The sequence below is a fragment of the Quercus lobata genome, unplaced genomic scaffold, assembly GCF_001633185.2.
Source record: "Quercus lobata isolate SW786 unplaced genomic scaffold, ValleyOak3.0 Primary Assembly Scq3eQI_126, whole genome shotgun sequence".
Taxonomy (NCBI): Eukaryota; Viridiplantae; Streptophyta; class Magnoliopsida; order Fagales; family Fagaceae; genus Quercus; species Quercus lobata.
The window spans coordinates 61,414-77,156 of NW_022154758.1; the positions used below are offsets into that span (position 1 = coordinate 61,414).

Sequence of the window (15,743 nt, forward strand, 5' to 3'; positions counted from 1 at the left end):
TTACAGCCTTCTATGAGTTGAGGGTGGGTTGTCCAAGAATGGCATTGTAAGCGGACGAGCAGTCGACCACCAGGAATGTTACTTCTTTAGTGCTCTACTGGGGGTAATCACCCACCGTTACTAACAACGTGACGGCACTGATGGGGAACACTCTCATCCCTCTGAAACCAACTAGAAGGGCATTAACCGGGACCAATTGTTCTTTATCAATCCTCATCTACAGAAAAGCCGGGTAATACAGGATGTCTGCCGAACTGCCGTTGTTAACCAGAACCCGATGCATGTTGTAGTCTCCTACCCTTAGGCTAACAACAAGCGCGTCGTCATATGGGTGGTGCAACCTTCGAGCATCTTCTTCTAAAAATCCGATGACGGGGTTGTCGATTCGTGCCATCTTGGGTATAGTGCCTATAAGCTGGATGTTCTGGACCATTCTCAGGTAGGTCTTCCAAGCTTTTTTGGACGACCCAGAAGTTGTCGTGCCCCCTACGATCATCCTTATGTCTCCAATGGGCGGCCTTGGATGCTCATTCTCCCGTCATAGGGCCTACTCTTGGGGTGGATCCATTCTTTCCTTGCTAACGAACCTCTATAGCTTCCCCTGTCTTATAAGGACATTTATCTACTGTTTTAGATCGTAGCAGTCAGCTGTGTTGTGCCCGTGGTCTCGATGGAAGCGGCAATACTTGTCCCTTGGCCTCTTGCTGGGATCTCCCTTCAACTTGCTAAGGAACGACAGGGCCCCTTCGTCTTTGATCTGCATTAAGACCTGATCTATTGGGGCAATTAATGGGATGAAGCTTGTGAACCTCCCAGTCGGGGGTTTGGAGTGTCTATCACCTGTCGTTCTCTAGTCCTAGCCACCTTGTGCCCCCTATCCTGCCTTGTGTCCTCCTGCCTTTGCCTTTTTCTAGGCTTATCCTCACGGGCCAGTAGTGCGTCTTCCGCGTTCATATATTTGGTGGCCCTGTAAAGCACATCCGACATGGTCATTGGATTGTTCTTGTATAGAGAAAACAGGAACTTACCCTTTTGTAACCCATTAGTGAATGCCACCACGAGTATCTTGTCATCCGCCTTGTCAATTGAAAGGGCCTCCTTGTTGAAATAGGTTATGTAGGACCTCAACGTCTCGTCCTCTCGCCGCTTAATGGTCATCAGACATGCAGTAGACTTCTTGTATCTGTGCCCTCCAATGAAGTGCAAAGTGAACTGGGCACTCAGCTCCTTGAAAGTACTGATAGAGCTAGGCATTAACCCACTGAACCAAATTCTCGCAGCACCCTTCAGCATTGTAGGGAAGACCCTACACATGATTTCGTCTACAACTCTTTGAAGATGCATCAAGGACTTGAAGGGCTCCAGGTGATCTAGAGGGTCTTTGACTTCGTCGTAACTGTTTATCTGTGACATGCAGAATTTATGCGGCAGTGGGAAGCAATTGATGGTGGCAGTGAACGGTGAGTTAGTTCGGTTGACTAGGTCATCAAGATCGCTGGATACTCGTCCCTTGAGGGTGTTCATCATAACTTCCATCTGCTCCATTGCCTACATCTCCACAACAATAGGTGGAGCCATATCCATGAGGGTTGGGAGGCTTATGTTTTGTTGTTCCGGTTTGCTTGGGACGTTACTACCCTTCGGTCTCTCCTGGTTCTTGCGATCAGCACTAGCACCTTCTTGATCTTCTTCTTGGTTTCCCATCACTGCGTTCTTCTGCCGCAGTTGTTCCTCTAGGGTCTGGTTTTTTCTGATGAGGCGCTCCACTGCCGCTGTAAGGGTTTGGACCTGTCTCTCCAGGGCAGTAGGTTGTGGCTCGTCTTCCTGAATGTTGTTGGTGGTTGCCATTGAGCGTGTAAGTACCATGCAGCCCTTTGTTTGGGTAGCATTTGTATGGCCTACAAGTTGCAGTTATGACTAATTCCCACAGACAGCGCCAACTAATGATGCCGTAAATATCAGCAGTGAGCTATACGATCCTCGCACGCTCGTAACGATATCTGCACAGAAAAGAAAGAGGACCTAACAGAGAGCACCAGTGTGGTGTCAGCCGAATACCCTCCAAAGGTCAAGTTAGAATTATTTTCACAACTCTAGAGTGCTAGAGAATGGTAAATTATGCGTACCTTAATTTGTGAAGGTATTGGAGCTTTTATAGTAGTAGAAGGTTGACCTCTCCTTCTTGGTGTAGAAGTCTTTTCCTTATAGGAATCCTCTTGAATAGTCCCAAACATGATGGACAAAACATTTCCTTGTAGAGAAGATCTTCATTAATGCGCGTATCTTCCGGAATCCCCTTTGTGCTAGAATTCCATTTACCTTGGGATTCTATGGTGATTAAATGTGTGTCGCAAGTACTTCCCATCTAGGGTTTTTGCTGTATCTATTCATAACAGACGTTTGCACACATTGGGCCTGCCCTCTATCGGCCCATGGACATGGATCCATCAGGCCCATTTAATGGAGGTCCGTCAGGCTATATTTTTACCCTCTTCATTAGTAATTAGTAACATCTTCCTTCACTTATTTCTTTTCCTTTCTTTCTTCTTTTCTACAAGTTGTAGACATTAATGAATAGGGGGTGGCACAAGAAAGAATCAAACTCGAAGTTTCATACATCACAAGACTCAAGAGAGGTTGTAACTTTTTTTTTTTTTTTTTTTTTTTTACAAGAGAGGTTGAAAATTGGAACTAAAAATGTATCCTTCAAACCCTAAGTTTAAATTTATTTATAAAATCAAATAAGTTGCTTAAGCTTATACAAGTTTTATCTAACAATCATTTTTACTTATTGAAAATTGAAAAAAAAAATTGCATTAATCATGATTGTCAATTATATTTCAATAGCAACAATTCCTGATAAAATATGAAGTTATATATATATATATATATATATATATTATCTCTGTGCTATTAGTCAAAGAAAGCATGTTGTCCTTTGTAAATTTGATCGTGAATGTAATAAGCTTGAAGTGGTTCAAGCTTGGTTCATTAAGCACTGAAAATATAAATATAGAGTTTAGATTTTAGATTTTATAATTGTTTATCTATTTTTAAATTATCTTTGAGCTTTGTGTCAATTTCTTAATATGAGATGCGATATGAGTTTGATAATTCTTATTTGAATTATATTTAATTTATGCCCTAATAAACACAAAGAATAATAATAATAAAAAGTTCCTCAATATCGATTTTTTCCTAGTTATAGTATAATTAAAAAAATCAGCACACTCACAAATTAAAAACAATAACCAAAGCCCAAAATCAAAACATACACAAAAGAGTTCAAAATTTGAGAATATATAAAAAAAAAAAAAAAAAAAAACAAAAAACAAAAAACTTACATAAGAGAACCAAGAACTTAAATGGGTGTCCATTGTTTTGCTTCTTATCATGCACACAAATTCAGAAGCAAAAAACAAGAAGTAAGATGAATTTATTAAATTAAAATATAAGCATAAATTGCATCTTGAAAAAAAAAAAGAAAAATACAACAACGTGAGGTGTATTGTGTGCGATTTAATTATAGAGATGATTTTATTGGTTAAGAGAAATTATATTGAAAATTCATGGCTCTCTCTCTCTCTCTCTCTATATATATATATGAAAATTTTGATAATTAACTATTCATTGGAGTAGAATTTAAATTTCTAAAACTTAGATGATAAAATTTTATCTAAATTAAATTATTGTTAAATTTTATTCCTTAGTCAAGAGTCTTGTAGCCTAATATCCTAATAAGATATTAATTTAATAAGATGCAACTTGCCGGGGAAAAAAAAAAAAAAAACATTAGTTGTGTGAGATTTAAGTTTAAAAATATTTTATGATAGACTTTTAGTTTTATTTTTAAGGCAAAATTGTAAAACCCATCCTTTAAGTTTCACATGAATTCATTTTAGTCTTTTAACTTTACTTTCGTTCAATTGAGTTATTTAAATTTCAAATATGTTCAACTAAGGATTTTGTCCAATTCTGTTAAGTTCTTGCCGTTAAAGTGTCTAATTTTTTTTTTTTTTTTTCCATTTTTTCAAATCTAAAATAAAAACATATATGGTTTCACAAATTTGCGTAATGAAGAAACACTATTGGTAACTTAAACCAAGAAATGTCATTCGTCTTTACCTTCACCACCATTCTCTTCTATCTCCTCCTCTTCCTCAACCCACTTTATACTAAAACCTTAGTCCTTAACCCCCTCACTGCCCCACAAACTAGACCAAGGAGTTGGCGACCAACACTTTGAATTCCTCATACTCCTAAGCCTCCCTCCCTCCCTCCCTCTCTTTTCTTTTGAATTTTGCAACTGGAATTTGATCAATTTGATGGTTTGTGTGTGTGTGTGTGGAAGTTTTGACCAGTGAACATATTTAAGATTAGTATGTTGTTGTATGTATTTTTCTTATTTTGAGGTTTCGGTCATTGGAATATGCTTGTTGTTCTAGTTGTCAGTCAACGAATGTAAGATTCTATTATTTCTCTTATGGAGGAATTGCCTCTTATTGACCTTTTTAAGGATACTACCAAGGCTATAGGATCTATGTGAATTTAAAATGTGCTTTCATTGAAAGCCTAAGTAATTGAATATTTTTGCCATTGGGAAATCATTGATTGAAAGTTGCAGATGTTGAGTAAAGTAGATTCTTTGGATTCATGCCATAAGAGGTTTGTGGGGGGCAGTGGGGGAGTTGATGAATAGAGTTTGGGTTTGAAGTGGGGCTAAGGAAGATCAACTAGATTTGTTCTTCATCTTCTTTTAAAAAAAAATTTTAAATAACTTTTTTTTTTATTTTTGGTCTTTGAAATTTCAAAATTAGACACTTAACGGCAAGTAGTTAATGGAAGTGGATGGGAAGCCTTAATTGAAAAAAATTTGAAACATAGAGAACTCAATTGAACAAAAGTAAAATTAGAGAACTGAAATGAATTCAAGTGAAACTTAAAGTGTGGATTTTAAATTTTTGCCTTTACTTAAATTAAATAGTTGTTAAATGTTATACCTTAATTTAAGGAAATATATCATAAAAAATAATATAAAAATAATTTACTAATTAGTTGTTCTTAACATTTTGATAATAGACTTTTAGTTTGAGTAGAAGTCAAAAAGTTAGGGTTTTTTTATTTTTTTATTTAGAAAGAAAACATGGATTGTTGTCGGGGATTTAAGTTTAGAATTTTTTATAATTGGCTTTTTATTTTGAATAAAATTTAAACTTGTTGAAGTTTAAATGAATAAAATTAATTTACTAATTAGTTGTTCTTGAAATAATTGATAATAGACTTTTAGTTGGAGTAGAAGTAAAAAAGTGTGGGTTTTATTTTATTTTATTTTATTTTTTGAGAAAGAAAACTTGGTTTGTTGTATGTGATTTAAGTTTATAATTTTTTTATAATAGACTTTTAGTTTGAATAGAATTTGAATTTGTTGAAATTTAAATGATAAAATTTTACCTAAATTAAACAGTTGATAAATATTTTCTCTTAATTTGAGGAAATATATCATAACAAATAATATAAAAGTAATTTACAAATTAGTTATTCTTAAAATGTTAATAATAGACTTTTAGTTGGAGCAGAAGTAAAAAAGTTGACTTTTTTTTTTTTTTTTTGGATAAAGAAAACGAGGGTTGTTGTTTGAGATTTAAGTTTATAATTTTTTACAATAGAATTTAAATTTATTGAAATATTTAAGTTTAAATTTTTTTTTTTTATAATAGACTTTTAGTTTGAATAGAATTTAAAATTTTTAAAGTCTAAATGTACAAAATTAATTTACTAATTAGTTATGTTCTTAAAATATTGATAATAAACTTTTAGTTGAAGTAGAAATCAAAAAGTGGGTTTTTTTTTTTTTTTTTTTTTTTTTTTTTTTTTTGGGTGAACAAAAACGTGAGTTGTAAATGAATCCAAGTCGCCGTGTAAGAGAGGAAAAATTTATTAATTCCTATTTGACTATTAAAAATTTCAACATAGCTGTAAATGAAGAGGCAGAATTTGGTGTCTAGGAGTAATTGTTTCTAACGCCAATATATATTGACCATTAAGTATGTTTGATGAATTTCATTTATTTCCCTCCATTTTTTTTTAATTCCATTAATAAAGTGTATATGTAGATAATTTTAAGTAGTATCACATCACCCAATAACTTATTATTAAATTAATATTTTGAAAACCTCATAGTTGAATTACATGTTCTATACGGAAAATTATTATGTACTCCCGAAGTACTATAAATGCATACTCCCTCCTCTCACATGAATGGTGGGTCTCATCATAAATTTAATTAGTGGAACCCACCATTCATGTGAGAGGAGGGAGTACACATTTATAGTATTTCGGGAGTACACAATAATTTCCCGTTCTATACATTCTTAATTAACATGTATGTCAGTTTTCATGCCAATTGGATATTATTTAATTACCATTCAATCCATAAACTCATCTTTTATGTAATATCACACCATCCAATAACTTATTATTAAATACATATTTTGAAAATCTCACAGTTAGATTACATGTTGTATATGTTCTTAATTAACATGCATGCCAATTTTCATGCTAATTGGATATTATTTATTATTTGATCCATAAACTCATCTTTTATGTATTATTTTTTTTTGAGTTTATTTTATGTATTATTTTAAGCTACAAAAACTCAAATTTAAAAAATTGATTAATTGATGACATGACTATTAATCTTTAATTTGATCACCTTGAACTTTTGCCATCATGAAGATAATGTAATCCAACGATGAATTCGTTAAAAGTTGCATCTAATTAAAAATATATTAAGTGGTGTAATATTCTTTAAAGTTATATCAGACGTAACTTGAATTCGATCTTGTTTAAATAATATAGAAAGCAAAAAATGAAGTGAGATAGAGAAAAAAGAAAAGAAATGAAAAAGAACCCAAGCTTGTTTAAAAACTATTTTAAGATAATAAAAGGAAAACAAATTAATATGATATTTTCAACAAAGTTACCTCCTATGTAGAAAGAGGGAACCGTTCTAACAAAATAATCAAACAAATACTTTTCTTTCTTCGACAATATAGTATAAATATACCCTTTTTTTTTTTTTAGAGTCATAGTATAAATATACTTGTTTTAGTTTAGTGGACTTCTTTTCCTACAAAAGAAAAGGCATATAAGTTTACTTTTTCTAGTCAAAAGATACATTGTTCTTTTTTTTTTTTTTTTTTTGGGTGTCGCACTGGGCATAATTCACATGTTGTGTTGCCCGTCGTTTGGAATTCTGCCAAGCCAAGAATGTGTAGCTTTATAAACATCAATATATATAATACTAGTTATAGGCCCGTGCGTTGCATGGTTTTATGAAAAAGCTTATAAAATAAATGTATAAATAATTACATATTTTAATAGATTCAATAAAGATAAAAGAAAAAATTATCAAATGTAAGTAATTATCTCACTAAAATAAGGGGTAAGATTTCTTCCTAAAACTAAATTAAATTGATAATTCCAAATTGAATTTTAAATTGATAATTATTTTTAAAAAACTTACTAAACAATTGATAAATCTAAAATTAATATAATCTTGATAATATTATAAATTAAAATTAAAGTTGATAATTCAAGAATATACGTGTAGAACATCTTGATAATTTGATGTAACATAAAAATCAAATAAGAAAATTGTTAAAATTAATCTATTAATTCTAACCATATTTAATCATTAATTCTTAGACCCTAACCCTAAGCATATAAATTAGATCAAAGCTAAGAAAATTAGTTTAAACAAAAGGCAATCGATACACAAAACCTAATCAATTTAATAAAAACAAATTACAAAAACAAAGAAGGAACCTTTAGAAACTTGACAATGTTTTGAATTCATTAATTAAAATCACATGAAGAAAAAAAAAACCAATAATAACACTAAAGAAAATAAACAAAATGAAAATAATAATAATAAAAGAAGAAAGAATGCATACTTGCATTGTCATGAGATTTAGACATTCACATATTGAAATAAGCTTCACTCCAAAAAAGATATATAGGGTTATATATATTGGTAGAGTTCCATTTGAAATATAATTCATTTAAATCTTATTGAAATTAAAGATATCTAATCAATGTTTTTTTTTTTATCCCATAAAAATTGGAATTAAAAAAAGGTCATATGAATAGAATGAAAAAAAAAGAAAAAAAGAAAAAAAAAAGGTTGATTCAACATAAAGTAACATATAAAAAATTTTAAAAAAAAATTAAAAAGAGAGAGAAAGAGAACGTGGTTGACAACTATAAGGAATTTAAATATATATATATATATATATATTAATGTCATCAACGTAGAAATTATCAAATTAATAGAGATATATACAGTTTTTTTTGGATAGATAGAGATTATCAAATTATTGGAGATATATATTGTTTCTTGAGATAGATTTATATTAGTCACCTCTTGAAGAATTTGGATTGTGCTTATCCCTTAATAATCAAGTTTTGTAGCTTGATATTCTGATAATTAAATAAAATAATGTTAATTAGATGATAAATATTATCTAAATTAAATTTCTGTATGTTAAATATTATTCCTTAATTTAAGAAATATATCCTAACAAATAAAGAATAATGTTAATATAATTTTATTTAATGATAAGAATAAATTAGAGTGATGAAGAAGATTGTAGCAAATCAAAGATAAGCACTTAGCCATTAGCATAATCACGATTCATTACATGAGATTATTATATTAGTACTTTTTTGTTTTCCTCTCTTTTTTGGTTTAAATTCTATCCTTAGGTAATTCTTTTAGATAGACACAACTGTTATAGTTGTAAATGAAATATTATTTTCTTTCATTACTTAATTTGTCATATTTATCCAAAAACTATGTATATATCTATTCTTAAAATCTAAACGGTTTAATCAAAATTCATATGTAAACTATAAAATAGATAATAAAAATAAATGATTATTTTACTTTTAAGTTATATAATGAATGAATATTGTGTAAGACTAATGTATTATAAAAGGCATATATATATATATATATATATATAAAAAATAATTGAATGGAAGATGGTAGATAGCTTGCAACTAATATGAAAGGAGATACCTAAAATTTAAGGCTCGAGTAATATTTAAATGGAAAAACCTTAAATTTAGTAATTAAAAACTATCCAAAAAATGATTGAAAGCATATTTAAGTGGAAACATTAATTCAATAATTAAGAACAATTTAAATTAATAAACATTTAAGAATTTGAAGTAGAGAGACTTACATGAAAATTTAATTTTTGTCCTTGAAAGCATGGGAGAAGACACCAAAACTTGAGTGATTTTCCCCCTACCAAAAAATTATAATAAACAAAGAGGATGTGTATATATATATAGATATAAACTTCAAGTTTTTTTTTTTTTTGGTTGAGAAAAACTAAGAGTTAAGACATTGGTAATAAGTTTTCATCCACAATTGAAAATATAGCATTGAGATATGATGAGAATTGAGAAGTTATACCTTTCAATAGTAGGTCATTTTTGGCCTGTGAACAATAATCTCTATTATTTGATCTCAACCTCTCTGTGTAATTATTAACAAAACAAAATAAGTAGCACCAAAATAAAAAATATATATAAAAAAAATTAAAAAAAAACCCTACTTATTATGATATTTGCTATCTAGTTCACCTAAATAAGTTTTTTCAAAGGGATGATAAAGCTTTAACTACGAAGAGATACAATATGCTAAACAATAGAGAATAAAACTTAAACTACAAAGAGAATAGTAGACCGTTAAAACAAATGCAGTAGCTTCCTAGTTAACAATATGGGCAATACAATCTATTATATCTTTTAATTAAGCTCTAAAACAATCCAAGTGTTGTGAATACTGTGCAAGAATGTGTGCTGAAAACTCCAATCTATCAAACTTGTTACAACCATCTTTGCATCTTCACTGATGTGCCCCATCTGTGATATGTTTTCTAGGACCTCACAGTGCATATATAAAAAAGTTGATAATAACAATTAAAATTAGTGTCTATCTAAAACATTGTCAAAGCATTAGGGTAAACTTTTAGAATTGATTTAATAGCTGGAATTTAAAAAAAAAAAAATTTCCTTGTAATGAGCACCACATAAAGAAAATAAATCTAAAGCTTCTAACCACAAAATTAAACTTTAATTTTATGCATGCTTGCATGGGATCCATATAAAGAGTATAAAAGAAGTGACCAAGGGAAAAAAAATCAACAATATATGCACAAACTTCAAAAGATTAGGCAGAGTACAAAAGGCTTTGAAAAAACTGCAACAATACATATAATAGATGACTGAAGCTAAGCAAGTTCATGTGCCACCTAATTGTTTTCTAAGATTGAAACCATGGCAAGCCATGAAAGATGTTCTGTATCATGTGTCCAAGAGGCCCAATTGATTCGTTGGTTTGACCGCTTGAAAAGCAATGTGCTCCTTGCTCCTCTTGGGCGAAATAGATTTCTACTTCTAGTGCAAAAGCCTCCGTTCGTTTTCTAAATAGAAACAGACAACTTGGTTTTCTAGTTTCAGAATAATTCTAGCAATAGAAGAGTTCTAGATATATTTGGAGATATTTATGATTTTAACATTTCAGATTGATTAGCCTTCATTGAATTGTTCTTGGAGATAAATATGATTTTAGCATTTCAGATTGATAAGCCTCCATCAAATAATTCTTTATGATCTAATCTAAAGTTGTTGATAAACTTGGAGACACAAAGGAGAGTAAAAATTATTGATAATTCATAAAAGTTAAAATTTTTATCATCTTAGAAATTATAGGAGAAAAAGATAAGGACAAAAAAAATATATATCTATTTTTTGATTTTAGGGTTTGTTGATAACATTTTAGATAGACATAACTATTAGAGTTGTAAATCAAATAGTACTTTCTTTTATTACTTGATTTGTCATATTTATCTAAAAAATATGTATATATCTATTCTTAAAATCTAAAAATTTAAGAAAATTTCTGCAATTTGGTGCTGCCACTTGGCGCAACCACGGCGTCTAAGCCCAACTTTTATTATATATAATAATATGATGTAATACAATTTTTTTAATATAGAATAAGTAATGTTGCACCGAAATAAACTTTGTGTGCTGATTCTTCCAACTCAAACCACAATGATCGTTTCTCAAAAAAAAAAAAAAAAAAAAAAAAAAACAACCACAATGATCGAAAAGGATAATTAGAAGGTTCAACTTGTCATTTTGTGGTTTGAATTTATTGGATTAACCAAGTCAAGTACTCTATAGTAGCATTCAAGTTTGGGTAGACCAATAGAACGTATTTTTTAAAAGTATATGAAAGACAAAAAAAAAAATATAATAATAATAATAATAACTAGTCGCTAACCCGTGCGATGCACGGGAAAACTATTAGAAAATAAATTTAATCCGTCTTTTTGTTCTATTAAATTTAATCTTTCTTTTATTCTTTTAAAATAAGAGTTTAGGTCTAATAATAAAAAACAATCATTGTATAACGGATGCAATAGATTAACATTTTATTGAAACTATAAAAAGAAAAGGGTATAACATCATTTTGAATAGTAAATCTATAGTTATATAACATCTTAAACTTTTTTTCTTAATGGCATAATGTGTTAGGATCACAAAGGAGTTTGTGTAAAATCTAATTGTGAAAAGTTGTTCTTAGAGGTTTAGAAATGCATTGATTTTGTTAAATAAAAGCATAACTTTTATCACATTTTATAATAACTTTACAAATTTATAGCATTTATCTATTAGTTAAGGTTGTATTAGAGGATTGGAGTTTTTATTAATTGGATGTGTTTACAGTTAATATTTACACACTTTTGTTTCAATGGCCAATTAACTTTTCACAAAATTGACCAAAATGACATTTTACACCAATCAAAGTTTGCATCAAAATTTTCAACAAAAAATAAAAATAAAAATAAAAATAATAAAATAAAGAATAATTTAAACAATTATTCTACATGAACTTTTCATCGAAGAGCCAATTTAGATTCAACTTCCACCTAAAGCGCACAACAAACCATTTCCCAATTTTCAATTTCATTATTAGTTGTCTCAACTTCATATTGCTACTATACCAAACACCTGTTTAGATGCATACTTAGAAGCGTAGCATCCCATAAAAACCTCTTGCCCAATTGACATAATGCCAGAAAAGCAAACAACCCCAAAAAACATGCAACTACTTCACACTCTTGGCTTTAGTGTTCTTGGAACCAAATGCTTACTAAACATCAAATTTTGTATATCAAATTGTTGCACACTCTAAGTGCTTTTATTCATCTGTTAACAATTTCCATAATTACTACAACAGGCCATTGAAAAAAAATTATATAGTAATAGTAACTAATAATGCTAGGTCTATCTTTATCTTAAAGCTAAGACAGTGATGTTTGAGGGAACATTTCAACTTAATGGGGTGCAAGCAAAATGCAAATCAAACTAAACTATTAGGATAAACCACTACTATAAAAAATAAAAAAATGTAGGTCCTCCATTCCTTCTTGCAAGCCAATAGTAGCTGCAAGAGTTATCATGATTGCTCAATTCCATGAGAGTATTCCACCTGATGGTCTTGACGCAACCATCCTCCTTCTTTATCCCATCCCCTGCAAGTTAAAATTTTTAAGAATAAAAATTGTCAATCGGTGGTTTCAAGCAAAAGTTACATTTGAACAAAATATAAGTAGCCTAACTCATTTGCTTGAGGAAAGAAAGACCAACACCTCAATTAAAAATTTCTGACTACAAATAGGAAATTACTTGAATTTAGCGGAAAATAAAGAAAATAAAATGCAAAGTCTACAATGCTTCCCAAACCTAAAAGAAAATAAAAAGAATGAAAGAAAATGTTCATCAAAGCATCATTCACAGTAATATATATAAAAGTGCCCAAAAGAACTACAAACAACCAACTCAATTAAAAGTAACAATATTCACACAAAAAAAGAGCCTCATGTGAGGATTATGCTACTCTTTAAGTTGCACCTAGGTCATGTTCAACCTCTTTATCCATAACTACCTGCTACAATTGCTCAGTTGCATTGAAAACCAAAGAAAACCCAACAAATGCAGCTTTTTTGCATTTATTATATGTATATGATGAGATGACACTAGCTAATATCCATTTTAATGACCTTCAAGAAATATTAACATTGTGAATTTGTGATGCTACAAACAGCAAGATTAAAGATGGTTAGTCACTATGGTTCTTTTGTCAATCATAGTAAGTAAACTGCTTAGCCTTTCAGGGGTGAAAAGCCCTTGAATTAAGCACCTCTTATGAATGAAAGTATATGCAGCCAATTACAACAATTTAACCCAACAAAGCAAGTTGTTAAACAGTTGTTTTTGTTGAAAATAAAATATTTTTCCTTTGAAACAAATAGAAGCTCATTTAGCAAATATATGTTCTTGGGAAAATAGCAAGACGTAGATGTAATGGAAGATGTAGCCCACTTTATCAATGAAGAAAAGCCAAAAGAATTGGTGCATAGAAACGTGATTTTATCAAAAATTCTAATAGCCATTAGTCACAATAGCATGCTAAATTCCTATATGTTTCTAAAAGAAATTTCACTGAACACATGTTATGAACAATAACTAAAAATAACAAACACTGAAGAGTGTAGGACTACCACAATACTATTAATGCCGACTCCCCAAAATAGAACACCAAAACCTTCTCATAGCAAACTTATAAATAATAAATTAATAATTGAGACTTTGAGACTTTGCAAATACTAAGTGGTATTTAAAATAAAGAAAAAAAACCATAGATTGAAAGAAAAGGAAAAAAATATTACATTGGTTTAAAGCAAGTATAGAGTAGTCATGAAGTCCCTCTAAAGATGCTTCTTTCACAATCACGTGAAATTTGAATATGAAATCTGAAGAATTGGCTCCTTTAGGATATGAAATTTTGGAATGTGCGAGCAACTGAAAGGTGTGTGTCTAATGTTTCTTCACCAATCTGAAAGGTAGGTTTGCTCATGCTATGACAGAGGCTAAGGTTTTCGACTTTCTTATTAAAGATTATAAAATTGTCCCCAGTTATTTTTAAGTCATTATAGTAGTGATCAATTGTAAAACAAATGTAATGTCAATAATTTTGCATCCTTGTGAAACATGTTCAAGTACTATAGATTTAACCTTACACGGTGGGCATAAGTGCATAAACCCCTCTGAGATTAATACTGAAACACAATCAAATTAGTAAGTAAATATATGCATGTCTCCTTATAAGAAATTGATTTCCAACAACAAAATAAAAAATCGAGGCCAATGACAATGTATCCAGATCAGAGTAGTACTTCCTACTTTTCTGCTTATCATAACAAAAATCAATGATTTTTAAGGATTACATATTTATTGAGAGGATGAATAACAGATAATCCTCATATTTTCCTAACGAATGTTATCAAACATAATATACAATGTACATTCAGTTGAATTAAGTAGTCAATTCAAAACCTTCTCCACTAATAGATGCTTTCATGTAAGAATGTAGTATTATTCATGAAATAGTAAAATCAATTCAATTCTGACAAATAAAAGAGCATCGCCAACATTAAACATGTCGATATTACAAATTAACTTCTAGTAATTTTAGAACTCTGATAACTAAAAATCATTATCATGCAGCCATTATATATGGGTTTAAAAGTATCCTATCAATCATTCAGACCCATTGCATTATCTAATAGCAGAAAAAATTTATAAAATTTAAGCAATAATAGATCTTGATGATCCTAAAAAAACCATCTAAAATGTTAGATCTTGATTTGCTTGTAATACATACCTAATACCTACAGGAGGTCTCTATCTACACTCTTCAACAACCACTCTTGTCTGATTAGTTTTCTAAGCATCCATAAATTTCCATATCAAGATTAGAAGCTGTCTGCACCAAATTCATTGCTGTCTAGCTTCACTCACCCAGCTTTGGTTCCGATTGTACCATAACAACCAGGCTATATTTAGCATGAACTCCACCTCCATGACATGCCCATTTTGCTAATAACACTATACCTATGGAAACATCATGGTTGGTCTCTAGACTCTGGCGCTTCTGAGCACTCCCATATTTCATGTGTCACTAATTCTGCACTATCCCCACATATTTCACTTGAGAATGATGGAATTATTTTCCTACAGTAAAGATTGGGCTTATTCATAGGTAAAATATTGTGGATCACCTTTCAAGCAAAAATTAAAAGTTATGGCTGCACATTTAGTGTCCAATACAAAGAGAAGTACTTTTTAGCACGTCACAGCTCATCATGCTCTTTAAGAGTGACAAACCACATGTACAATATAGACCACTCCAATAAGAGCAATTGATGAATTTTGAATGTTCCCTAAATCCTAAATTAGATCTTGTTACAATAGTGCAGCCAAAAAAAAAAAAAAAATTGCACAATACAATCACCTATTACCAAAACTATCTAAATGTTGTTTTCTACAATATAAACCTATCCCACCATCAATACCAATCCCAATATCTAACATATGAATCATAAAATAATTTCAAATACACAATCTCAAAGAATTAGAAATTAAAATTCCTTATGAATTTCAAATTTAAATCCCCAAACTATACACTAAAATCAAATTTTTAAGCGGTAGCCACATGAACCCAAATAAAAATTCACAAAATTAAATCCAAAAAAACTGAAGAATTATAAAGAGAGTAATAAAAATTTAGAATTGTAAAGTGAGCAAAAAAATTTCAG

General features: G+C 30.2%; 1 protein-coding gene across 1 annotated transcript; it reads right to left on the reverse strand.

The window, feature by feature from the left end:
* Positions 1-786: 786 nt before the first annotated feature.
* Positions 787-1,545, reverse strand: LOC115973261. Its single transcript, XM_031093514.1, has one exon. The coding sequence runs from the start codon at positions 1,543-1,545 to the stop codon at positions 787-789; it is 759 nt and encodes a 252-aa protein (XP_030949374.1).
* Between the last annotated feature and the right edge of the window lie 14,198 nt (positions 1,546-15,743).